Source organism: Elephas maximus, chromosome 16, assembly GCF_024166365.1.
Source record: "Elephas maximus indicus isolate mEleMax1 chromosome 16, mEleMax1 primary haplotype, whole genome shotgun sequence".
Lineage (NCBI taxonomy): Eukaryota > Metazoa > Chordata > Mammalia > Proboscidea > Elephantidae > Elephas > Elephas maximus.
The window spans coordinates 27230002-27257387 of NC_064834.1; the positions used below are offsets into that span (position 1 = coordinate 27230002).

Below are 27386 nucleotides of genomic sequence, written 5' to 3' on the forward strand. Positions count from 1 at the left end.
ATGCCTAGTCCCATAATCCCCCGGAGGAAGAAGATCCCAGGTCCTGAGATGTAGAATGACAGATTTGAACACTTGCTATGAGAGGTAAAACTCTGGAAAAAACACTCTAAAGATACTTTTCAGGAGTTCTGCTACAAGATATATGTTATATAAACCATACCTCTCTATTCTTATATTTCTACACTCTCAAGCAATGTAGGAATATAAGAATAAATCATATTTATGTTTCTTTTAGATGCATCACTGTGATAAGATGGTGTTTAGTGTGAGAGAATGAGGAGGCCGAATTTATTCAGGTTACACTTGTTTTATGTAGTTTTGATCAAGTATATTTCCATTACTATTCTGTTCTTTCCCTCTTAATATTGTAGCATTAGCATCTCTGTGTCATTGCAAACTCCCACCACTTGTCCGTCAGTTTGTTGTACTGTGGTGGGTTGCGTGTTGTGGTGATGCTGTGATGCTGGAAGCTATGCCACCAGTATTTCAAATACCAGCAGGGCCACCCATGGTGGACACATTTCAGTGGAGTTTCCAGACTAAGACAGACTAGGAAGAAGTTACTGGCAATCTACTTCTAAAAGATGTGCCAGTGAAAACCTTATGAATAGCAGCAGAACATTCTCTGATATAGTGCCAGAAGACGAGCCCCTCAGAGTGGAATGTACTCAAAATATGACTGGAGAAGAGCTCCTTTCTCAAAGTTGAGTTGACCTTAATGATGTGGATAGAGTCAAGCTTTTGGGACCTTCATTTGTTGATGTGGCACTACTCAAAATGAGAACAAACAGCTGCAAACATCTATTAATTCATATATTCCCTAGAACATGGAATATATGAATCTAGGGAAAATGGAAGTCATCAAAAATGAAATGGAACTCATAACGATCGATATCCTAAGCATTAATGAGCTGAAATGGACTGGTATTGGACATTTTGAATTGGACAATCATTTGATCTACTGTGCCAGGAATGACAAAATGAATAGTGTCACATTCACCATCAAAAAAATATTTCAAGATATCATGTAATACAACACTGTCAGTAGTGGGATAATATCCATACACCTACAAGTAAAACCAGTTAATGCAAACATTATTCAAATTTACACACAACCACTAATGCCAAAAATGAGGAAATTGAAGATTTTTACCAACTTCCACAGTCTGAAATTGATCAAACATGCAATCAAGATGCATTGATAATTACTGGGGATTGGAACGTGAAAGTTGGAAACAAAAAGGATGAATAGTTAGAAAATATGGCCTTGGTGAGAGAAACAATGCCAGAGATTGCATGATAGAATTTTGCAGGACCAAAGATTTATTCATTGCAGTTACCTTTTTTCAGCAACGTAAATGGTGACTACAATCATGAACCTTGCTGGATGGAATACACAGGAATCAAATTGACTACATTTGTGCAAAGACATGATGGAGAAACTCACTATCATCAGTCAGAACAAGGACAGGTGCGACCTGTGTAACAGACCATCAATTGCTCGTATGCAAGTTCAAGTTGAAGCTGAAGAAAATTAAATCCAGGAGAGCCAAAGTATGACCTTGAGTATATTCCACCTGAATTTAGAAACCATCTCAAGAATAGATTTGATCCATTGAACACTGATGACCAAAGAGCAGATGAGTTGTGAAATGACATCAAGGACATTCTAACACATGAAAAAAGCAAAATGTCATTAACAAGACAGGAAAGAAAGAAAAGACCAAAACGGATGTTAGAAAGGACTCTGAAACTTGCCCTTGAATGTAGAGTAGCTAAAGCAAATGGAAGAAATGATGAAGTAAATGAGCTGAACAGATTTCAAAGGGTGATTCAAGAAGACTAAGTGTTATAATGAAATGAACAAAGACCTGAAGTTAGAAAATCAAAAGGGAAGAACACACTTAGCATTTCTCAAGCTGAAAAAACTGAAGAAAAAAATTCAAGCTTCAAGTTGCAATATTGAAGGATTCTACAGGCAAGATATGAAATGACACAGGAAGCATCAAAAGAAGATAGAATACAGAGTCACTGTATCAAAAATAATTGGTTGGCATTCAGCCATTTCAAAAGGAAGCATATGATCAAGAGCCAGCAATACTGAAGAAGTCCAAGCTGCACTGAAGGCATTGGTGATAAACAAGGCTCCAGGAATTGATGGAACACCAATTGAGATGTTTCAACAAACAGATGCCGCATTGCAAGTGCTCACTCATGTATGCCAAGAAATTTGTAAGACAGATACCTGGCCAGCTGACTGAAAGAGATCCGTATTTGTGCCCATTCCAAAAGAAGGTGATCCAACCGAATACAGAAATTATCTAACAATACCATTAATGTCACATGCAAGTAAAATTTTGCTGAAGATAATTCAAAAATTGTTGCAGCAAGTACATCAACAGGGAATTACCAGAAATTCAAGCCAGATACAGAAGAGGACATGGAACAAGGGATGTCATTTCTCATGTCAGACAGATCTTGCAATTCCGCCTGAATTTAGATCTTGGCTGAAATCAGAGAATACCAGAAAGATATTTATTTACCTGTGTTTAATTGATAATGCAAAGGCATTCAACTGTGTGGATCATAATAAACTATGAATAACATTGTAAAGAGTGGGAATTCCAGAACACTTTAATTGCACTCATGAGAAGCCTGTACATATACCAGGAGACAGTTGTTTGAACAGAACAAGGATACTGTGTGGTTTAAAATCAGGGAAGGTGTGCATCTGGGTTGTATCGTTTTATCATACTTATTCCATCTGTATGCTGAGCAAATCTGAGAAGCCGGACTAAATAAAGAAGACTGTGGCATCAGGATTTTAGGAAGATTCATTAACAACCTGCGATATGCAGATGACACAATCTTGCTTGCTGCAAGTGAAGAAGACTTGAAGCACTTACTGATGAAGATCAAAGACCATAGCCTTCAGTATGGATTACATCTCAACATAAAACAAAAATCCTCATAACTAGACGAACAAGCAACATCATGATAAATGGAGAAAAGATTGAAGTTGTGAACGATTTCATTTTATATGGAAGCAGCAGTCAAGAAATCAAAAATGCATTGCATTGGGCAAATGCGCTGCAAAAGACCTCTTTGAAGTGTTAAAAAGCAAAGATTTTGAGGATTAAGTTTTGCCCTGACACATGCCATTGTATTTGCAATCACCTCATATGCATGCAAAACCTGGACAATTAATGAGGAAGACTGAAGAAGAATTAATGCCCTTGAATTTTGGTGATGGAGAAGAATCTTGAATATATTATGGAATGCCAGAAGAACAAACAAGTACAGAGTACCCCTTGGAAGGGAGGATGGCAAGACTTCGTCTCATGTACTTTGAACGTATTATGAGGAGGGACCAGTCCCTGGAGAAGAATATCATGCTTACTAAAGCAGAGATCAGGGAAAGAAGAAGACCGTCAACGAGATGGATTGACACAGTGGCTGCAATGATGGGCTCAAACATATCAATGATTGTGAGGATGGTGCAGGACCTGGCAGTGTTTTCATTCTGTTGTAGGGTTGCTATGAGTCAGAACTGACTGGAGGGCACTTAACAACAACAGCATTGCAAACTCTGGTAAACAAAACTTTTTAAATAATGACAGTCTTAATAGATAAGACTTATTGAGTGTTCTCTTTGTGCCAGGAACGGTGATTAAAACTGTTTACAAGCATTATTTAATTTAATCATCACCACAACCCATTGAAGGATATAATCATCCCCAGTTCACAGATAGAGGTTTAGAGAGATAAAGTTATTTTTCCAAGATCACATAACAAGTACTTTATTATTCCCCATTTGTCAAAAGATTTGTGCTTTTATTTTTTCTTATTCTTAATAAAGATGTGATAAACATATATTATTAGTTTTTTAAGCATTTTCTGTTTATAAAATTATTTCCTTAGATGGATGTGTCAAAGTATTTTTTTAATTTCCAAATGATTGAGTTTTTTGTAAAAACTTTTTATTTTCATATATTCTTATGTGGCCAGAGAATTTGATTGATAAAATTTAAACTTGGAGAGTTTTTGACCTTATGACACGGTATGTAATCAGCTTTTGTAAATGTGCCAAGAACCATTGAAAAGAAGTTATACTCTTTGTTTATAGAGTTTTTTATTGTGGGGTATCTATTAATTTGATCTTTATGTTAATCAAATCCTCGGTGTTTTTTGGTTTTGATTTCTCAGTCTGACATAAATGTGTTCTAGTTTTTCATCTAATGTATCAAGTCTTTTTTTTTTTTAAATGAATTTCTTCTTATAGTCCTAAAATTTTTCTTCATTTTTATGATATATCTTTTGGTCTTTAAGGTTCATTATTACTGTTATGTTTTCGTTATGAATTGCCCTTTTTTTTTTAATCAACAAGATTTTCTCATACCAATAATTTTTCCATGAAATTTTGTAACCAAATTTGAAATAACTATATAGGCTCATCTTAAATATTTAATTGGCTTTGGTTTCCATGGTTCTTTAAAGTGGAAATCCCCGTTTTTAAATTTTTCAGTTTTCAAGTATCTCTGGGTGTTCTGGCTAATATCTTTGAGCAGTTTAATTCTTTATAACCGCCCTCACCCCTGAGTCTTTGATATTGAAAAATAGCTTTATGTTTGCCCTTCACATAAATATCAGTTTGATCCCATTGAGATTTTTGATATTACATTCCTTTTTCTTTCCAGACTCTATATGTGTTGTCTTATTGTCTTCAGATATTGTATTGATGAAGTCTGTGGTATTCCAGGTTATTATTTCTCTTGGCCATTGGCTTTAGAAGATGTTAAAGTACTTACAGAATTCTTTCACAGTTATTTTTTGCCATTGAGATTTAAATATTTTCCCAAAAAATATGTAGATTTGGAGTCTTCTTTTCCCTTCCTCCTACTCCTTTTTCTTCTCTCTCTGCCCCTTCTTATTCTTTTTGTGTTAGGAAAACTTTGTTGTATTCAGTCACACTTTGGTCCTTTTGTTCAAGAATACTTACTATCCAGAAGACTAAATACTGATAGTCTGTTCCTTTATTGTGTCATATCATTTTCAGATGGCCTTTCCTTCTCTGTTTAGGAATTGTTTCTCAGGTTTGGCCTGTACCTTACTAATTTCATTTTATTACATTATAAATCTGCTATTTATTGTCACCTTTGTAGTTTTTAACCGAAAGGTCAGCAGTTCAAACCCACCATTCACTCCACAGGACAAAGATGTGGCAGTCTGCTTCTGTAAAAATTAAAGCTGTGGAAACCCTATGGGACAGTTCTATTCTGTCCTAAAGGCTCACTATGAGTTGAAATCGACTAGATAGCAACAGGTTTGATTTTCTTTTTGCTTTTGATCTTGATTTTCATTTATGCATTGCCTTTCTTTATGTTGTCCTGTTAGTTACTTTCAACTTCATCTGCTATTGGTTTACATACAGGTATTATCTTCTTTTACATAATTATGTGTGTAGATCAGATTTTTTTTTTTAATTTTGTTTCTACTTCAGTAGAAATCCTTTCCTCTATGTATTTAGGCAATTCCTTGTCCTTTTCTATGCTTCAGTATTTTTAATAGACCATATGTTGAATTCTCTGTTTTCTCCATCCAAAAAAAGAGATTCATAATGGCCAAGGATCAAAGTATATTCAGACTGTTTGGGTAACCTTAGACACTGTTAGAAACCAACATAGGGCTCTACCAATATCCTTTATGTAAGCTCAGAAACACCTCCACTTCTAAACCAGACAAGCAAAACTCTCCAATATGTTGCTGATTCAGAGAAACTTGGAGGATAAGATACGGGCAATAGTGAGGAATGTAAGCACTGAAGATACACGAATATTCGGTATTAGGGATAGCCCCCCTCACCCCACTGCCTTTTCACATTAACCTCACAGGATCAATTTGATCTTTTGTCACAGTGTCAAAACTAAAAGGGCCTGGTTGAGCAGGCTGGAGGAAAATGACCTGGATAAGAGCCTTTTCCGTGCACAGTTCTCTCTACCTGATCCATCCTCACTGAGGGGCAAACGTTGGGGCTACTCCATGGTCGTGGTGCGATGCCAGTTTCCTAAAGGCTTTCCAGTGGATCTACAACCTACTCTGTGTACCTTTGTCCCAAATACGTTTTTTCCAGTCAAGTTGCTGCATTCTGCATGCTTTCTGGCCAATTCTTTCCCTGCTGGCCTTCAGTGATTTTCTCACTTGGCTCCATGGAAGTGAATTTGGCAGAAATCCTTCCATTTTCTGGCATAGAGTTATTTCTTATCCTTGCTTTCTGATACTATTGTGAAGTTGCTGTCTCTATAGAATCAGGATAATTTTAGTGAGACATTGGCATCTGTTCTTTAATTGCTGTCTTTCCTTGAAGTCCATCTAATTGCTTTTTATGATGTGGCTCTTTTAGGCATAGGTTGAACTCCTTCATTTAACACCCACCTTCGTATCAACTATAAATACTTTTCTCTGTTAGTTAGATACAAAAAAACCCAGCAAACCCATTGCCATTGAGTGTGTTTCTGACTCATAGCAATCTTATAGAATAGAGTAGAATTGCCCTGTAGGGTCTCTAAGGCTGTAAATCTTTACGGAAGCAAACTGCCACATCCTTCTCCCATGGACCAGCTGACGGTTCAAACCACCAACCTTTCGGTAGTAGCCAGCGCTTAACCACTGTGCCACCAGGGCTCCTCTAATTGGATATAGTGCCTCCCTTTTCCCCTTCTTTTCCAGTGAAGCAGTGACTCCACAAAAAAGGCTAGTTAGAATCCCTTGAATTAAGTGTGAAAGTAAATAAGAACTTTGCAAGATCCATATATGTAAATATTATTGAGATGTATAAATTGGCTGTAGGCACTAGAGCATAATAAATTGTCACAGATCTTTATTTTTCTAAATCAAGCCTATTCCTAAGCCCCTGCAGCCTGGCTATCAGGGGCTCCCACCTCCATCCTCCTGTTTCGTGCAGGGGCCTGGTCCTTGGTCCCTGGTGGTTCCCATGGTTACTGATGCTCTTCCTGCTGGGGAGCAATGGTTGGTGTGTCGCCATCTGTCAAATACTGCTACTCATGATGGGCCACACAGATGTCCCTGAAAGTGTTCTCTCATCAGTTGTAGGCTTGGCCACATGCTGCTGCTTTCGAGGCCACCAGGCTTAACGATCAGTCACCAAATAGCTGTGTGCAAGTTTTCTGCCAGCCCCAGGTGGAAGGCTTCCTCAGGAAGGTGGATTAGCTGTGCTTTTATGTCCAGTTCCACAGTTACTTGTTGAAAGCCACATGTAGGCCAGGAACTGTGAAAATATTTGAGGACTCAACAGATAAATAACAATCTCTGTTGTCAAGAATTTATAATCTTGGTGGGGTGGGTAGGGGATACATATAAACATAATTATCTATATTACAAGTCAGAATTTAATAAGTACTTGTTGTCATGTGCCATCAAGTCCATTGTGTCTCATAGCAACCCTTATGACAGAGTAGAACTGCCCCATAGGGTTTCCTATGCTGTAATCTTTACAGGAGCAGATTGCCTGGTCTTTTCTCCCAGGGAGCGGCTGGTGAGTTTGAACTGCCTACCTTTTGGTTAGCAGCCAAGCGCTTAACCATTTCACTACCAGGGCTCCTGGATGGTATAAAGGAAGAATGCTTTAAGCGCATCTTCTTCCAAAATACAACTTAAATCTGTCCACTTTGCTCCATCTCTGCTGGTGCCACTGTGGTGAAAGCCACCATCCTTTCTTTCCTGAAGAACTCTAGTAGTTTCCTAACTGGCCTTTTGCCACCACTCATATTCCCCCACAGGAATCTTTTCCACAGAGCAGTCTCGGCAATATAGGTAAGACTTGTAAAAAGCAAGTCAGAACCTGTCATTCCTCTGCCTAAAATACTCCAGTGCTTCTCAGTGCATTTAGAATAAAATCCAAATTCCTATCAGTGGCCTAAAAGAACATGGACAGTCTGACCCATCCCTACCTTTCTAGCCCTCACTGTCACCAATTCCTGTTTCATTTCCAATCTCATTTCCCTGCTTTCATTTCCCATGTCATGACTGAGTCATTCTCATTCTTCAGGTATCAGGAAGACAGGACCTCCTCAGAGAGGCCTTCCTTGTCTGTCCTGCAGTCTTCCCACCCCTTATTCAGTCTCATAGCCCCTTTTGTCTTTCTTCAGGGAACTTATAACAATTGATAATTACATATTGTCTACTTGTTTCATTGTCTCTCTTCTGGCTATGAAGTCCTTGAGGGCAAGAACCGTGCCTGGCCTCTAATGTACGCCTAACATAGGCCTGGCTCTCAGTAAATGCTCAGCTAATTTAACTAACACTGCCTGCGTCCTAAAGGTGGAGAAAAATCTCAGCCAGTGGATAAGGGATGTGGGAAAGGGCATTTAAGCAGAAGTAATGGTATAAGTGGAGCCCTGGTGGTGCAGTGGTTAAGATCTTGGCTACTAACCAAAAGGTCGGCAGTTGGAATTCACCAGCCATTCCTTGGAAACACTACAGGGCAGTTCTACTCTGTCCTGTAGGGTCACTATGAGTCAGAATCAATGCCACAGCAATGGGTATGAGTTCCGAATCATATAAGCCAAGTCTTCAAAGCAGAGATTGTATGTCATATTCATAGAAGAAATTAGACTAGTATGTCTAGAATTTAGGGTGCAGTTCACTTATGGTGGTTTTGAAATATACCCTGCAATCTTTTAAGTTCATTTTTGATCTGTACTTGATTTTTCATTTGGGGCATTTTTCAATTTTGTCATTTATTAAGGGCAGTGGATAGATAGAAGAAAAAAAATTATTTCTAATCCTGGCCCACCACCCCCACTGACCTTGAGTTAAAAAAAAGAAGTAGCATGACCTTGTGTGTCTTCATTATCACAGGGTTCTGGTGAGGGTAATGAGTAGATGTATGAAAGAAGTTCTTTGAACAACTCAGAAAGAAAGCGCCTCTATATTATTTGCATTCTGCATTTCTAGGCAGTCTTCTGTTACTTCTCTCTCGCTCTTTTTTTTTTAATCAAAACATTCAATTGAAAAAATGCAAGATGATTTTTAACAGTCCTTTTCTGTCGATGTAAATGATGAAAGGCAATTTTATCCTAGAGATGTTTCCGTGAAGTTTTGATTTAGGGAAGCCCAGCCCAGCCCTTACTGTCCCTTTCCTAGCTCTGGGCCCATTCTTCATTCCAGCTGAGATGTTTATTTTACATTTAAAGCAGCTTCTGCCTGCCTACAAGTGGTGATGGAGAGCCCAGGATAATGAAATCTGCACAGCTGAAACTTGGCTGTTGGCTATAGTCATTATGCAACTCTTAACATTTCTCTTTTGTTTCTGTCAATAGTGAAGAATTCTCAGTTTTTCTTACAGATCTCACCCTTCAAATACACTAAATTTGTTCCACGAGTATTTTTTAATAACGAAGTTAAATTATTTTGTAAAGTTCAGATTATATGCCTTTCAAAGAGAAAAAAAAATAAGCGGCTGTGTAATAGCACCATTCAAACTGTCTGTGAATTGCTGAATGGCACTAAGAGTACAAAAACCCCTCCACTGCCCTTAGATTTCTGTCTTTATGACTGCTCATCATGCCATGGCTGAAATGGCAAATATTACAGGAAACACAGTGAAGGTGATGGGAAGAGATGGTATATTCCATTGGTGGGGTGATTTGGAGCAATTAGGTGGCTCCTAGTGAGGTGCTGTAGACATATGGTAAACCTTTCCCTGCCTCCCTCCTCAATACCTGAATTTCTACTGTTAGAAGAATCTCAAACCTTCATCTGAAATCAGACAGTGCACTTATACTAAAGTGCACCTACCCGAAGCAATCAGGAACATCTTGTTTTATCAGCCACCAAAAAAAAAAAAGCAAAACAAAAAAGCCCATTGCCGTCAAGTCAAATTTTGACTCATAGCAACCCAATAGGACAAAGTAGAGCTACCCCTTAGGGTTTTCAAGGGTTTCCAGACTGCCACATCTTTCTCCCGCAAAGCAGCTGGTGGATTTGAACTGCCAACCTTTTGGTTAGCAGCCAAGCACTTTAACCGTTGTGCCACCAGGGCTCCTCTCTTATCAGCCACCCAGTGCTAGTGCCCCAAAATTATTGATTCCATTGGGACAGACCTCTAAAGGTCACCTAGCCATAGCGTGAATGAGGAAATGAATATGCCTGGTACTTCGTGGGAGCCATTTCATAAGGAGAGGGATAGGGCACTCTAAAGGCCAGGCTGTCTTAAGGACTAATGGAAAGAAAATGAGTTAGAAGAGGAGACCAGGGCAGCTACGGTTTCATTTTCCCCATACTTGGCCCTAGAAGAGAGTCAGAATTAAATTGGGGGTGGGGGAGCTGTCTTTGGACCAGCATTGGTTGCCAGGGAAAGATTTACAAAAGAGGGGAGTTGAATATCATATATTCCAAGCACTTGGGCACAAAGTAGCGTCCCAGAAATACTTGCTGGCTCATTAAGTGCATGAAGAGGGCAACTTTGAAGGTATAGCCACAGAGAAAGTTCAGAAATCACTATTCCATGATTTGTTAGTACAGGAAAAAATGAGTGCATCTGTGTGTGTGTAATCGTTTCAGAACAATTTACTGGTATAGGAGAAAAATTTAATTAGTCTGTGGGGAGCAGGAGTAGTTAGGAAAGTTTTTTCAGAGAAGGTTTTAAGGCATGAAAAGGAGTTCATCAGTCAGACAAGGAATGGAGGAGGGTTGGCAGAGGAAAGGCCTGTGGAGAGACACAGAGGTAGAAAAAAACATTTAGAATTCAGGGAGACATTTTGTGTGGCTAAGCATGCTTTATTAGTTTCTTGTGACTGCTGTAACAAATTATCAAAAATTTAGTGGTTTAAAGCAACATTAATTCATTAGCTTAAAGTTCTGAGGTCAGAAGTCTGAAATGGGTTTCTCTAAGCTAAAATTGGGAAACCCTGGTGGCATAGTGGTTAAGTGCTACAGCTACTAACCAAAAGGTCGGCAGTTTGAATCCATCAGACGCTCCTTGGAAACCTAGTGGGGCAGTTCTACCCTGTCCTATAGGGTCACTATAGGTCAGAATTGACTCAACAGCAATGGGTTTGGTGTTTTGGGTTTTTTTGGCTAAAATCAAGGTGTTGGCAGAACTGCATGCCTTGGCTTATGACCCCTTCCACCATCTTCAAAGCCAGCAATGTAGCATCTTCATATCTCTCTCTGAGCTTCTGCCTCCCTCCGCCACATTTAAAGGACCTTATGATTATATTGGAAACCCTGGTGGCGAAGTGGTTAAGTGCTACAGCTGCTAAACAAAGGGTCGGCAGTTCACATCCGCCAGGTGCACCTTGGAAACTCTATGGAGCAGCTCTACTCTGTCCTATAGGGTCGCTATGAGTCGGAATCGACTCGATGGCACTGGGTTTGGGGTTTGGGTTTTGTGATTATATTGGGCCCAACCAGATAATCCGTGATAATCTTTTTATATAGAGGTCAGCTGATTAGCAACCTTAATTCCATCTGCAACCCTAATTCCCACTTGGCAAGTAACAACATATTCACAGATTCCAGGGATTAGGACATGGACATCTTTGGAGGAGCCATTACTCTGCCTTCCACATAGATAGTGCAAGAAGTCAAGGGTGATGGTGAGTAGAAAAGTAGGAGTGAATCATCAATTCATAGGTGGAAAACAGCGACCCAAGGGTAGCATATAATCTGAGGAGAAAAAAAATTGAGGAGTCAAGGTTCTGGAGCATTGTCTAAGGTATAATGAGTATGTTTCAGTTAACTATTGCTGCATAACAAACCATCCCAAAATTTGGTCTTTAAAACAACAATGATTTATTATTTCTCCTGATTCTGTGAATTGGCTGGGTGATCCCTCTGCTGGTTTTGCCTGGTCTCACTCATAAGGCATTTCAGCTGAAGGGTTGGCTGAGTTAGAAAATCCAAGGTTGCCTCACTTAAATTAGCTGGCATTTAGTAATGGCACTCAGCTGGGCCGCCTCAGTTGTCCTCAACATGAATTCTCATCCTCTGCTAGGCTAGACTGGCTTCCTTACATGGTGGCCTCAAGGCAGCGTTCCCACAGGATAAAGGTGGAAGCTACAAGGCTTCCTGAGGTCTAGAGTCCAGAACTCACACAGCATCACTTCTACCACATTCTATCAGGCCAAGCAGTAAAAAGGTTTGCTCACATTCAAGAGAAGGGGAAGTAGATTTCACCTCCTGGTGGGAATTACTGGAGTGGTCATACTTCTTCTAGTACAAGCTGTAAAGATAGAAGGTTTTGTTCTGAAACTGAGATTTTGAAATTTTAGATTTCAGAGGTAAAATGTTTCAAGATGACAACAATATTCAGCATGTGGCCAAAAGTTTGAATGTCTCAAGTAGAGTGTGGGTGAAGACCACTGATATTGAAGAGGTAAAGAAATTTTAAGGCTAGGGTGTTGGATGCATCATCCTCGTGGACACAGACAAGAAGCCTGTGAGTCTGCAGTGAAGAGAGTGGAGTAATAATGGTGGAGACAGGTATGGGGCAATCCAAGGGGATGGGGCAGTTTTGTACCCAGCAGGTTATAATTACACTGTTTTAAGTCAGCCTTGTAGATTGTGGATACCCAGGTACCCAGAGCAGTAGCTACCCTGAAGCACCTCATCAAGTCCTTCACTTCTCAACTTCTACAGGTCTTGATCACTTGCCAGTTTTCAAATAAACTACTGCTTCTGACTTCCAGATAGCTGGCAGGTAGATTCTTCAGGTGGCATTTTTAACTGTCAGCATCCACGCCCTGAGAATTCATCAAAAGTATGAAATGAAATTCAAGTTGGTTTTTTATGAAAAGATTACAAAGCTATCATAAAAACAGGCTACCAGTGGCTTTTTTTTTTTTTTTTTCCTAAGTTTTCTTCTATAACTTCCTCCTCTCTTCAGGTTTGTGTCTAAATGTGAAAGAGTATTCTCATAGATCAGGAGTTATGGTAGCAAAATTTATTAGCAGAGCTAAGTGGATAGTATTTATTACTCTCATTCTGGGTAAATAAAAATCAGAATCAGATAGTCATTATCCAGATGGCCCTAAGAGCGCATTCAACCATTAAGAGTTTGAGATATGAATAAATGAGAGCCTCTTTTTTTTGTAATAAGTTGAGAGGGATAGAAATGCATATTTTTATAATTGCCACCATAATTTAATATTTATTTATGTATAATAGATGAATAATTGACTTACAACAATACAAATGTAGCATGAGTTTACATCCTTGGCTGTGACTTCATACTCTTAAAATGCTTTTTAGGTTATCACAAAATTTCTACTCCAAATAAAAGAGTTTCAGTATGTGGAAGTTCTTTAAACTCTTCCTGGAAATTCCATATCTACAGTGAGTGATCTGGACTATGAATGTTTATTTTTGCCCTGACACGTTATTCCTTTGCACAAGGTTCAGCACCTTTGGCAGTCACTTTAGTTTTCAGCAGATTGCAAGGGATTAGAGGACCCAACGCTGTTATTCTCACCTTTGACACAGAAATTCTTTTTAGGACACTGCATGAGATTTGTCTATAAATAACAAGTGAATTCAGTAAAAGTTTCCCAGTAATCCCACCAATCTCCATGGTTCAAATCATTTGTGTGATTTCTCTTTAGAGGCTGGTACTAGTTGGCAAGCCAACAAGAAAACCAATCTTATATTTTTTGTGTCATCTCAATTTTGGCTAAGTCTAAACACTCCCCCAAATTGCAGAGATTGACTCTGTATGACTTTTATCTGACTTAAAAAAAAAAAAAAATTCACATTATCAAAAGAGTAAGGGCTTCCACCACTTAGGACATTTGAAACGTGCCTTGGGTTCTAGGGGTGTGATGATCCAAACAGAACCTGTTTTTCTGACACAGTTGACCCCATGGGTAATATCCCCCAAAATTTGTCAAAAAAGTGTTAAGAAGTATTACCCTTTTTATTCTGGAGTTTAGCAATGATCCCACATTTTCAATTCCATTATCTTTCAGTTAACTTTGGCCCTCTCCCCCTGCCCCAGAACTTTTTCTGCTTTCTTTGCATATGGTCGTCTAGCTTTGCTCCATCATGTATTTATGTTCTTTGATTTTCAATGTTACCCTTTAATTAGCTCTACTAAAATGTATCCTTTTTACAGATCTTTATGATTCTTTGGTTTATGATGCAAATTTTGTATTTAATTCTGGCTTCCCACTGGACTCAATTTTGTTGACATCATGATTATGAGTTTGAAGCCGTCAGTTTGCAGGTACTGCAATGGTGGCTTAAAGCATAAATTTGCTTAATCTTCACAACAACCTTCTGAGATGGGTATTTTTATTCCTACTTAACAGATGAGGAAGCTTAGGCTCAGAAAGGGCAAATAACTTGCCCGAAGTCGTAAGACTGGAGAGATGGGGAACTGGGATTCAAACTTAAGTCCATCTAAAGTAGGGTTTCTCAACCTCAGCAGTGTGACATTTTGGGCCAGATCTTTGTTGTTGGTGAGGGGAGGGAGGCCTGTCGTGTGCATTATAAGATGTTTAGCCACATCCTTGGCCTCTACCGACTAGATGCCAGTAGCACCCACCGTCTCCAAGTTGTGACAACCAAAAAATGTCTCCTGGCATTGCCAAATGTTCCTTGGGGGATATTTGAGAACCACTAAAAAAAATTTTTTTTAATCTAATGCCAGACATACACACACACACAAAGTTATGTTGTTGCCATATTATACTATTAAATGGGGAACTAATAAAACTATAGAATTTTAAGGCTGAATTTTAAAAGATCAATTTTAGGAGTCCTCACATCTGGCTCTACATCAGAATTACTTAAAGATTTATAAATACTCTTTCCCCACCCAAAACCTTCAGAGTCAGCATTTGCCAGGTGGAAGACAGGTATCTGTATAGTTTATATTTCTCTACCCTTTAGGAACCGCAGATCAAATCCTAACCTAACTACATGTCTATTCCTTGAATCACTTCACTCCATTCCTGCCAAATTGTTCTCCAGCCTCGGATTTAACACCTCCTGTGAGCGCATCATAGGGGACAACCCCATACCCTTCACTTTTAGAGACAATTCCATGATCAGATAATCCTGCAGAAAAACTTTCTTCTTAATATTCTTCCTTATATCTCTCCACCTATGCCCTTAACCTCATATTACCCAAATGATTGTTTTTCTCAAATCAGTTGAATTAAACACTTACTGAGTCCCAACCATGTGTTAGGCCCTACTCTGAACAATTTCTTCACTGTGGCCATTAAAATCATTATCAACTCTTTAAAAATGACCGTGTAACCAGTTTCCTCAGTTTGAAAATAGATTTCCCCTAAAGGGCAATTACCATACCTTAAAAACTTAAGCTTAATGAATTTGTTGGTCTCCCCCCAGCTGCTAAGTAAAGAGCATGCTCCCCAGTTCGGGAGGTTCCTGTCCCCAAGGGAGGAGAGCTGTGGCAGCTTTCCGTCCTCCTCTTAACCCCTCATCAGCAACCTGCTTTAAGCCTTTTTTAATGGTTGGTTCAGGAAGATTCCAAAGTAGTTCCTCATCCTGGTAATATTCACCCTTTGCTGTGTGCTCCAGATTTCTTGATGAAAATAAAGAAGGAAAGAGAATAAAAAAAAAATTTTAATTATTTCTTTGAAGTGAGTCCTCTTGAAAATAATCTTTTTAAATCCTCCCTCCATTGATTGGTATATCAAAATTCAGATTTAATTTACTCTTCTTTAATGTCAGGTAGTTCTTTCAAGCTTGCACTTTTGTTTCTCCTCCAATTCAGCAATTCACCACAGTAGTTTACAACCTGTAGAACACTGATATTGGGACACAGATATTGGGACATTGGAAGATTGTGATGGCATGGATGCTGGGGCTGCCAAGGCATCTTGTGACAGAATGTCTAAAGTTAAACCTGCAGGTTACCAGTTCTGTCAGCATGCCCACATGAGTAGCCAGTGAGCTGTAACTGGGTGCCAGCTGTCCTAACTCTGCCCAGACTCATCTCCAGTAGGCAGGTTTGTGTTTAGAGAAAACCATGGAGAAAATAACATGTTAACCAGAATAAAACATCTGGGGGGGTCAAAATAACAATCCGATGTTTTTGTGCTTGTGTGAGATATAAAAAGAAACCCTGAGTTTCAGTCAGGCTTAGTACGTACGTCCAGACTTCTTGCTTGTGCTCAGGCACCTCTAAAGAAGCGGCTGCACCGAGGGGAAACTGAGCCCCTCACGTCTTCCTTTGTTCTGGAAAGCCTGGGTGTCTTTAATGTGATGTCTACTGTCTTCTGACAGAGTTTTATAAATGGACGCTGACATGGACTACGAAAGGCCCAACGTTGAAACTATCAAGTGTGTGGTCGTGGGCGACAACGCTGTGGGGAAGACGCGTCTGATCTGTGCCAGAGCGTGTAACACGACGCTAACGCAGTATCAGCTGCTGGCCACCCATGTTCCGACTGTGTGGGCGATTGACCAGTACCGGGTCTGCCAGGAGGTAAGATAGATGGGGTTCCTTTGGATTCCTAAGGGCACCTGATGCTGCTGCCAGTCTGATTGAAAAAACAAAAAAAGTAACTCCCATTCAAAACAGAACTATCCTTTTTAGTGCCACAAGATAAAACCCAAGCAAAATGCAAACTTGAGGGCATTGTTATGGTATCCTGAATGAGGGCTTGGGTCATGTGATTGCAGGAGAGAATTAAGATTCAGTTTAAGTCCTGTTAATGGAATGAGAAAACTAAATGCAAGTGAGTCAAGTGGGCATTGAGGGGTGCCCTCTGGAACATTCCTCTCATAGGGGAGCCTCTGATTAACACTGAGCATGGCTTCTCTGTCTCTCCTGCAGGTCTTGGAGCGTTCCCGGGATGTTGTTGATGAAGTGAGCGTTTCTCTCCGGCTCTGGGATACCTTTGGCGATCATCACAATGACAGGCGTTTTGCGTATGGCAGGTAAACCGAGTCTAGTGCAGTTGAGCTTGAGTTCAGTTTCTTTTCTAAAACCAGCATCTGGTTGACAAATCAACAAAAACCACATAATAGGGCCTTGAAATGTGATGAGTTCTGCACTGTGTCTAAGAAAAGAAAAAACAACAAGCTTGGAAAACATTGTTTCCTGATGTCAAGAAAAGCAGAGTTGGCCCTGCCACACTGTTCCTCCCAGGAAGTACCTTATTAAAAAAAAACAAGGCTCGTTTCAGCTGGGGAGCTTGCTAAATGGAGGATTCTGTCATGCCCTCAAGACTTGGGGCTGCTTCACTTGCTGTTCTCCTGAATAATACTTCCTTTGCCTTCTGTTAAAATGTTTCATTTTAGCACTTGGCAGCTCCACTTCAGGTCTCTTTGGTCTTTTCATAACTATATTAGCAGAGTCTGATGTTATTTGCTTTGGGCTTTGTTTTATCTGAAAAGCCTATTATTTTTATTTGAAGGTCATTTTTAAAAAGAAAGAAAAATATCTCTGAAGTCCTTCATAAGGCATATTTCCAAAACGAACTGAAGCACTAATGTCTATTTTTCATTTAAAAAGAAATAGAGAAAAAATCCAGTAAAGGGAGGATTAATCTACAAGGGCACTAATGTGGGTATCATGGTCAAAGTACCTTAAAATATTTAAGCAAATTCTTGTTACCATGACTTAGACTCTCAGCGAATGTGTTATAGCTATTGAAATCTACATGAGATTTTCTTACTCTCTAATTGCAAATATGTTTTTAACACATTTCATTTTAAATTTAGGTATCATGGGTTAGTTGCTACTTGTTAACATCAAACATTGTATTACCTCTGCCCCCAGTATTAAATTACTCTACATACATGAGTTATTCCTTAGTGTTAAGATAAGCACTTGAAAACACCTCCATTTTTTCAAGCCAGTAGTTCCCTTAAGCCTCTGCAGAGACTTTTACTGACATTTATTCAAGTGTTTTAACATACTGACAAAACTCTGAAAAGGTTCTGTGATTCAGACCATTTCATTTAAAGGGATTTAGGAAGAGACATATGAAATAAAATATCATCTTAATGTCCCTTTGGTAACAAGGATATTTGAACTTAATATTTAGCATCATAGATACTACTTCTCTTGAATTTCTTTTCTTTCCATGATGCCCTTGATTCTCCCTCTTCTTCGTTAGACTTTGTTTTCTCTTTTCTCCAATTTTCTACATATACAAAATAGAAATAAGTGACCCTGCTGGTAAGTATCATGCAGTCAGGTTTGCAGTATCAATGGGTTAAAGAAAGCATAGCACAATGATGACTTTAAGTGAGGTATGGATGGATGCAATAGATTTCAAAGAGCTTTTTGTACCCGTACTTCTAAAAAGATAAGAAAATGATGAGCCTGATGTTGAGCTTACTGAGATATTTGGGTTCCGACTCTACTGACTATTTCAACAGCTGAATGATCGTTGCCACTTGAAATATATGCATTTGAAATAATAAATTTTAATTTGGTCCCACAACGTAAAGCTTGTATCATGCTAATATAAGGGCTGCTTCATTATCACATGAGTTTCCGCTTGGGATTTGGTCAATGACACGATGGCCTATATAGATCTAATTATTGACAGACATTCATACTGGGCCTGGTCCAGTTCCCTGACATATCTGGAGTCATTTTACAATAGGTCATGTCTGTGCTTGTTCCCTCCCAACAAAAATAAGCTGCTCTTTCATGTGACACCATCAGTTCAAAGTCTATTGTTCTGCTCTCTTGTCTGTACTATTTGGTTCTATCAACCATAACCCGTTGCCCTTTTGAGGGAAACAGAAAGTGCTTCCCAAGCCACGTTTGAATCTCTGAGCAACACAGAGGGGCTTCAGAAAACATTCCCCTGTTTCCAGATGCATTTACCTTGGGCCTCACCTTCTGTGCATGCTGGTACCTTGTGTTTCCTCTGTGTTTTCCAGTTCGCCACAGCCTCCAGGCGTCCTGCCACAGACCTCTCTCCTGATAAAGGACAAAAACCAGTGCTGTCTGTCTTGGACTCCAGGATCTTTTTGAAACATAAAATATGTAATACTGTACTGATAAAGCACCATGTTTCCATTTTGTGGGAAGTCTGATAATAGTAGAAGTTTCTTTCACTCAGTATAGGGCTCTGAGCATCGCATTTCGTTGCTACGAGAGGGCTGTTTAATTTCCTAGTGACTATTATTTTTAGCTTCATATCATTTGTGAAGGAGAAAAAAATCATCATTATTGTTTCTAACAATTTGGTTTGCAAAACTGTTTTTTAACTGTTGCTTTTACTATACTTGGTGTGAATTTCAAGTCAGCGGGACATGGATAGACATAAACGTTGAGACATGTAGAATATATTCCCTATACTTGGAAAGGTATTCGGAACCGTTAGAAATAAATGATTTGATTCTTGCGGTGACAGTGAAAGAAACCAGATACATACTGTGCCTTTAGTTTCTCCTGCTGATTGGCACAAAGGTAGTTAATAAGTTACCCCTCGAACATTCCTTGGCGAGGATGAGCTCAAGTTTGGAGAGCGGACCTTGGAGAATGGGGCGGGGGGGGGAGCAGTGCGTCAGTGGCTGGCAGGTCGCCAACTTGAACTTGCAAGTTCCCTGGGGTAGTATAATTGTAACCAGCATGTCATTGCTTTCTTCATGATTTGAAAGCAACTATTCAACCATTTTTCAGCCAACTAGAATAATAGCTCTAATTTTTCCAAGGCCTAATATGTGCCAGTCAACATAGTAGGCTGCTTTCCCAACATTAGTTCAGCTCATCCTCTTAGGAACCCTAGGAGGCAGAGATCATCCCCATGTTACAGTTGGGTACAGTTGGGTCCTTTTACTACCATAATTGACCTAATAGTGAGTCTCAGAGGCAAATTCAAACCTAGCTCCACCTGATTGCTGGTTCCCACTCTGTCCACGTGCCAAGCTACCTCGACTTTATTTTCAACATGATGCAACTGAAGACCATCCATCAATGTGAGATGAGCTGATTTCTAAGTGCTCTTCCGTATTTGTGCAAAGGCTTAGAACTAGAAGAGACCTCAAAAGGTCCTTCCCAGGAAGGGGACTCATCCATCCAGCTAAGAAAAACTATTCATAGGTGTCCTTCTGTTTAGTAAAGATGAAAGGTAGCAGAAAAGCATCAACTTCTTAACACTTCACACATTTGAGACCCGTCAAACCCTCCCTTCTCTGAGTGAATGACTCTAGTTCTCTTGTAGCCTTTCCTCCCACCACCTACTTTCTACCCACTTTTGGATGAACTTTTGAAGCTCTTTACTGGATCTTTGAAAATGTCAAAAACAAAGCTGTTCAGAGTAACCGTGACTCTGATCAGCTGCTCTTTTTTGACTAGAAAAGAGCCACTTCTTAAAAGGATATCACTAAGCTCAAGACTTTTTCCCTGGAGCTAATATAAGAATGTTCACACGTAGGTACCTGGCAGTAAAAAATGTAAGCAAATAGGATCAACTGTGCCTTCACCGGACACCTGGGTCCCTCTGCCCCCCTCTTCTAGACACCAAAAACCAAAACCAAACCCCATTGCTCTCAGTCAATTCTGACTCGTAGTGACCCTATAGGACAGAGCAGAAGTGCCCCATTGGGCTTCCAAGGCAGTAATCTTTATGGAAGCAGATAGCCACATCTTTCTCCAGAAGAGCAGCTGGTAGGTTTGAACTGTCGATCTTTCAGTCGGCAACTGAGCGCTTTAAGCACTGCACCACCAGGGCTCCTTCCTCTAGACACAACCACATGTAAATAATTACAGATAAAGTTTATTATTTCCTTTCCTTGGAAACCTCCTTCACTGATCTGTCTGAGGGTCAGATAACCTTCAGACACCAAATAAAGCCTACGCTGCTGAGGATGGTGATAAAGCAGCTATGATTTAATCAGGACCCCTCTGAACCAGGCCTCTGCTTGGTGCTCTGCATATCCTGTCTCATTTCATTCTTGTGGTGACCCTGCAATGTAAGCTATAGTATCCTCATTTCACAGTTGAAGAAACAGGTACCGAAAGGGGCCAAGATCAGACAGCAAGGAAGGAGTGGATCTGAACTTCCTCATTAGGTCTGTCTGACTCCGAAGCCCATATATTCCCACTCCTCCATGCTGTTGTGGCTGATGATGACGACTGATGACAAACTGACTTTAAAATTCCTCCTAGCAGAGCCTAACCCTGTCCTATGTGGAAACTGAAGACCAGCATTCACTATCACTAGCTGTAACATTCTGTTCTTTCTTTAAATCCTTTACTGGAGAGCAAATAACTTAATTCTTTTTATGCATTCATAAGTAGCCAAACATGAGACATCCATGTGAGCTTTTTGATAGCAACTGGCAACCTGGGTTTGCTGGATACTTTATAGAGCATGCTTTCCCCCAATTATTTAACTTAAAAAAATATGCAGAATCTCTGTGTTTGCCCTTACCCAACAGTTCCTGGGCATAGTTTCAGTCCAGTTGGAACCTGTTTATTATAGAGTTTATTCATATACACTAATTTTCTTAAAATTTTTAGCTCCTATGAGAAGTATAGTATAGCACGTTTTAAATGATAACATTAATCAGAGCTATTGTTTCTGTGTCTATTTAGATAAGATCAGCCCAGTTTCATGTTGAAGGCACATGTAATCAGATACGGCATGAATACACCCCATTTGAATGTTCAGTTGGAGCCCTTTAAAAAATTCAGGACTATGGGTGACCGATGTTTGTGTTTTAACCTGGGATTGGCTGTGCTCGTGGTTATTGGCAAGGGGAAAAGAAATGATGAATGTGTCTAGATAGATCATTTTGAATGAGCTCTTATTGACTGTTGCACACTCTAAATGCTGGGCCTGAAGTAACAGTCTCACGTTTGCATTTATCTTGACTTTTTTTTTTTAATATGGCTTTACAATATTATTCATCTCAATTACTGAGTTTTTTGGTACCTCCTTAAATTTTGCACTCAAGGCAAGTGCTTCACTGTCTTCCCCCAAGTCCTGGCCCTGATGGTGGACTTTATGAATGAATAGTAAAGCAACAAAGAGAAGAAAGTTAGTAATGTGTGTACTTTATAGAAAAGAAATCCAAATCAAACTTTTAAATGTGTGGTGCAAAGGGATCCAGGAGAAATTATTACACTGAGTCCTAAGTGCTTCTGGGCATAAAGAACTAAGAATTGCCCAGGTTATAGAAAACAGTAGAAAGACATAAGAAGGGCAGCTAGTTGATCAAGAGATGGGAAGAGTGCTCCCTAAGAGCCTAGACTAACACAGTTAGTTCTTACAGTTGAATATACCTAAGCATACTGGTTGAAATGCAAATTCCAGGACCCCAGAGATTCTGATATGAGAGTCAGTACCTGGAGAGTTATGAAGCCAGTTGTTCCTCTGGCCATGCTTTGATAAATGCTATCTTGGAATTATCATAACACTCTTTACCAAACCTCAGCCAAAAGGGAGGAATCCCCTGAAAATAGGGAGAGCTTTTGAGTGAAAGAAGCAAAACAAAATGGAGTATCCACTGTGTTAATCCATTCCTTTAAAATTCTAGAAAATGTAATCTAATCTGTAGTGACAGAGATTAGGTCAACAGGTTGAACTAGATTACAAAGGGACACAAGTTAACTTTTGGGATGATGGAAATGTCTGTTATCTTGATTATGATGATGGCTTTTTTATGGTGGCTGTATACATATCTCAAAACTTAGCAAATTGAACACTTTAAATATGCACAGCTTAATAATGTATTTCAATTATACTTCAATAAAATTAAAAAAAAAAACTTTATGGGTAATCAAAGTAATCTGTGATGGGGGGTGACATTTTGCTTGATAGACAATATATCTTTTAGTTATATGTTGAACTTAAAATTAATTTTCATGGAAAACACATCATTGATGCGAACTTAGGAGAAAAAATAGGACCAGATCTTTAATAGCTGAATATGGGCAATGGGATGTTTATAGAATCCAAAGCTCAGGATGGAGCACCATCATTTTATCCCACAAAATCAGAGTGGTCCTTTTTCCCAGAGATTCCTCAGCTGTGTGAATTATTATCTGACCGAGTGGCCTATCTCTTTGGCTGTGGCTTTGTATCTTTTTCTAAGAAGATAATATTTCACCAAGCGCTCTGTGATGGAGAATGCTCAGAATAGAGAATACCGTGTTCTGTGAACACTTTCTGTTTCTCCAGCAAATAGTGGCTATTTTGTTTTCAATAGTTGATTCTTCCTGAAACTGGAGAATACAATGGTAATCTCTTGAGAGTATGCAGATCACCATCTCCATTTTGTCCATGGTACCCTGGCCAGTCACCCTGGCTGGAAATTGGGTGCAGGGATGAGTGGTAGGGTATGTCCTCTCATTTGGATGTGAATCCCCACTCATTTTTTTCTCCAGATTGAAACCGGGACAGCCTCTCCCCACCTCATCTCTTGCTCCAGACATAACAAAATATTAAGAGTTCCCTATTCTCTGTAGCCTCTAGGCCTACAGATATGCTTTACATACTCCTAGAAAGTACACCCTCCACCCTGCCTAACCACTTACCCTTTACCTAGCTAATCACTACTAATATTCTAAGAATTAGAACAAATGTCACATGCTCCCAGAAATCCCCTCTACACTCTGCCTACCCTCCTTAATACCTTTAGAATTCAGGTGAAGTGTCTTTCCTTTATGTTCCCATACAACATCTCTGTAAATCTCTTCTTGTGGCAGTGATCACATTTGAATGAAAATTGGCTCTTTAATCTTCCTAGAACTGCCCCATAGGGCTTTCTTGGCAGTAGTCTTTACAGAAGAAGATCTCTACTTCTTCTTCCCATGGAGCAGCTGGGTAGAGACTAAAGCCACCAACCTTTCAGTTGAGCACATAACCACTGTGCCACCAGAGCTCCTTTGGTCCATAAAAACCCTTTGCCATGGAGTCGATTTGAACTCTTAGCCACCCTATAGGACAGAGTAGAACTACCCCATAGGCTTTCCAAGGCTATAATCTTTACGGAAGCAGAATGCCACATCTTTCTCCTGCAGAGGTGCTGGTGGGTTCAAAATGCTGACCTTTTGGTTAGCAGCCAAGTGCTTAACCACTGTGCAAACAGGGTTCTTCCTTTGGTCCATACTCTCCGACCTTAATGAACAACTAGCTGAATGAATGACTCTATCAAGCAGTCTTTCATATGTGCCAGGTCTTCTAAGGCATTTTCAAGGAAATATCATTATAAAAAAGTCTAAATTATTTTACTATGTTGAATTTCATATGTGCACATTTATAGTAGGAATAACAAATGATGTACTCAACTTGAAGATGATGAAGACAAAACATTGGCACCTAACCTTCCCTTCATAAATTAGTAAATGAAAAGATGAGCTGTTAGACTTGGAGGAAAGAGAGGGAGGCAAGATCAACCTCCCCCGCCTCCCACCCCTGCCCGAACCTCTCTCTCTTTTTTTTTTTCCAAGTTTTTGATTTGTACATTTTTAAATTTTTGTTATTTTCTTTTTGTGATGCTTTGTTTGGATGAGTGTCCTTAAACAGACAATTGCTTGTATTAATACAATGCTTTTCCAGTTCTAGGTTGTTTTTCCTCTGGGTATCACCTCCAAGAATTGTATATAAGACAATAATTATTTTAAAAAATATGTCTTTTTAATCCATTTATGCAAAAATGGGGGAATTGATCAGAACAACTGAAGGTAGATTAGTACTGGATTTCTACTGTGTGCTCACTCAGCACCAAAAATAAATCTATTAGAAAGGGTAAACATATACAAATAATTCAAAAAATTAAATCTGTGGTGGAAATTCTCATCTCTGCAAGGGTGATGTTCTATAAACTCCCAGCTAAAAATAAGCAGATGCATTTTATGGATTCTGTACTAAAGCATGCAAGCATAGGATCACAGTGAAGCTAAATTATTGTAGGACCCAGGAAATATGTCTATGCCATGCTCTGTGCCACCCCTGGCCTGCTTGCTGTTCCTGCTCTGAGCTGGTATTGGAACCAGAAGACAAAACATCAGAAGAGTTGGAATTTCTCTGCCTGACCCAACCCTGTCCCCAGGATGAAATTGTCCTTGGGAAGCAGCCATGCCAAATGAGATAGCTACAGGACTTAATCGATGGCTGGGACTCACACATGTTCCAGGACCTGGAAGGATTCTGGCTGCTGCCCAACCACTGATGGTATGGCTAGGAAAGAAGGCCCTTTGTGGTTCAGCCCCAGAAAAGCATTGATGGGCCCAAGAGAGGCCACAAGTATACAAATAATGAAGCCACGGAGGTGAGACCCTTGTGGGTAAAGAGAATAAGAGACGTATTGTTCGATACCTTAATGTCTTGGGTTCTGCCTTCCTTTTATTTTCTATTACTGCTTAATAATTGCAAGTCCGACAAGTCGGGTCAAATATTTTTTATTCAGTTGATGATGTTTCTATACTAGAACTTTCTGGTGGAGAAATATATTCTGGTCCATACAATTTTCTCTTTCGAATTAAGTGGTAAGAAGGAAAAGACTGTTGAGTAATTCTACAGTGCCTTCCGAGTATAAATCTATTATCCACGCATGTTTCAGCATTTCCATATTAGTAAAGGATCCAACTGATATGCCAAAAGGAAAAGATTTTTTTTTTAGCGTGCTTTAGGTAAAAGTTTATAGAACAAACTAGCGTCTCATTAAACAGTTAGTACACATATTGTTTTGAGACATTAGTTACCAACCCCACAACATGTCAACACTCTCCACTTCTTGACCTTGGGTTCCCCATTACCAGCTTTCCTCTCCCCTGTGGCTTTCTAGTCCTTACCCCTGGGCTGGTGTGCCCCTCAAAAGGAAAAGATTTCATGATGAAAATTTTCTGCCATTCTTGTTAGCTGCATCAAACAAGATATAGCAGTGATTTTTGAATTCATGATCATATTTGTCTGACAATAATTGGCACTTTTTTTTTTTTAATTGAATCTTCACAATAATCTTGTCCTGCAACCCATTGCTGTTAAGTCGATTCTGACTCATAGTGACCTTATGGGACAGAGTAGAACTGCCCCATAGGGTTTCCAAGACTGTAATCTTTACAGAAGCAAACTGCCACATCTTTCTCCTGCCTAACGGCAGGTGGGTTTGAACCACTGACCTTTCAATTATCAGCCAAGCTCCTTAACCACTGTATTGCCAGGGCTCCTTAATAATCTTGTCAGTAACCTTTTGTATTATCCACTCACTAGATTTCCAAAATGATCCCCCCAATTCCTCTACCTGCAGCCTAGAGAGTACAGTGAGAAGGACAGAGTACTGACTGGCAGAAAGATAAAGCAAATCAGCAAATTCTCTTTTAAACTCGTTACCTTGGAGATCTTTTTATTTTAGTGACTCTTTGGGTTGTTTTTTGGTTTGTTTTAAAGAAGAAGATGGTCTATGAAATACAGTGGGCTTCCTTAAGCCTTAATTCTGTTGTAATTTACCCAAAATGAATCCTGACAGTAAGCAAACCATTTCTTTATATATCCTTTGCTTCTAGAGATATTTTGAAGATACCATTAATCCATCGTTATTCTGGTATTATGAAAGTATCCAACTAGATGTGTTAAACGGATTTTTTAGACAAGTAAAAAAAAAATTTTTTTTTTAATGTTAACTGGTTAACCTCTATATAACAGAGGTACTGTATGGCATATGGCAGTCTTTCAGCAAAAATAGTCTGAAGAAATACAATGGCTTACATTCTACTTTCATTGTTTTTAAAACTCCAGCTGAACCTCTAACTGACTACTTTTGGCCTATATTCATTTCTTTTAGGCTTTAAAATATGTCTGCAGCTTTTACCCTGCAATATTTATAAGGCCTTTTCATTCAATAAATGTTAATTGAGGGCCTTTTTTGTTTTAGACACTGTGCTCCACACAATGGGAGAGGAACAAATAAATACAAATAGGACAAAATCCCTGCCCTTAGTAACTCACAGTATAGGGGTGGAAGACAGCAACATAAATAATCACAATTCTCAGTTATAAATGCTAAACAAAGATGTTAGCACCAGAACAGGGAAGAAAGCTGTCTGGGCCAAAAACCTTAGCATTATTCTTTATTCCTGTCCATCATATCCTACATCGGGTCCATCAGCAAACCCTAATTGGCTTTACTTTTAACATATACAAAATGCGGTCACTTCACACTACCTGCACTGCTTCCGGCCAGAGAGAAGTAATGGCCATCTCTCCCTGGATTGTTACCTCTTAATGAGCCCACTGCTTCTTTCAGCAGTGGGATGATGCTGTTAAAACATAAGTTATGTCATGTCATTCTTCTGCTCAAAAACCCCTAATGGTCTCCCAGCTGACTCAGGGCAAGAGCCAGGCACTAGGGAAGGCCTCCATGATCTAGCCCTGCATTGTCTCTCAGATCTCAGTGCCTGCTGATTTCTCTCTCGCCAACTC

The 27386-nt window shown here is 39.5% G+C and overlaps 1 protein-coding gene across 4 annotated transcripts in view; it reads left to right on the top strand.

The window, feature by feature from the left end:
- RHOBTB1 (Rho related BTB domain containing 1) overlaps nt 1-27386 on the top strand; it is a 75658-nt gene that overhangs the window by 18504 nt on the left and 29768 nt on the right. For 3 of the 4 annotated variants that reach the window (XM_049855088.1, XM_049855089.1, XM_049855087.1), the window contains exons 2-3: nt 16276-16477; nt 16829-16932. In XM_049855088.1, coding sequence (XP_049711045.1) covers nt 16286-16477; nt 16829-16932 — 296 coding nt within the window. In that variant the 5' untranslated portion in view covers nt 16276-16285. Of the gene's footprint in view, nt 1-16275; nt 16478-16828; nt 16933-27386 lie in introns of those variants that run through there. The other variant, XM_049855090.1, reaches the window with a different exon arrangement.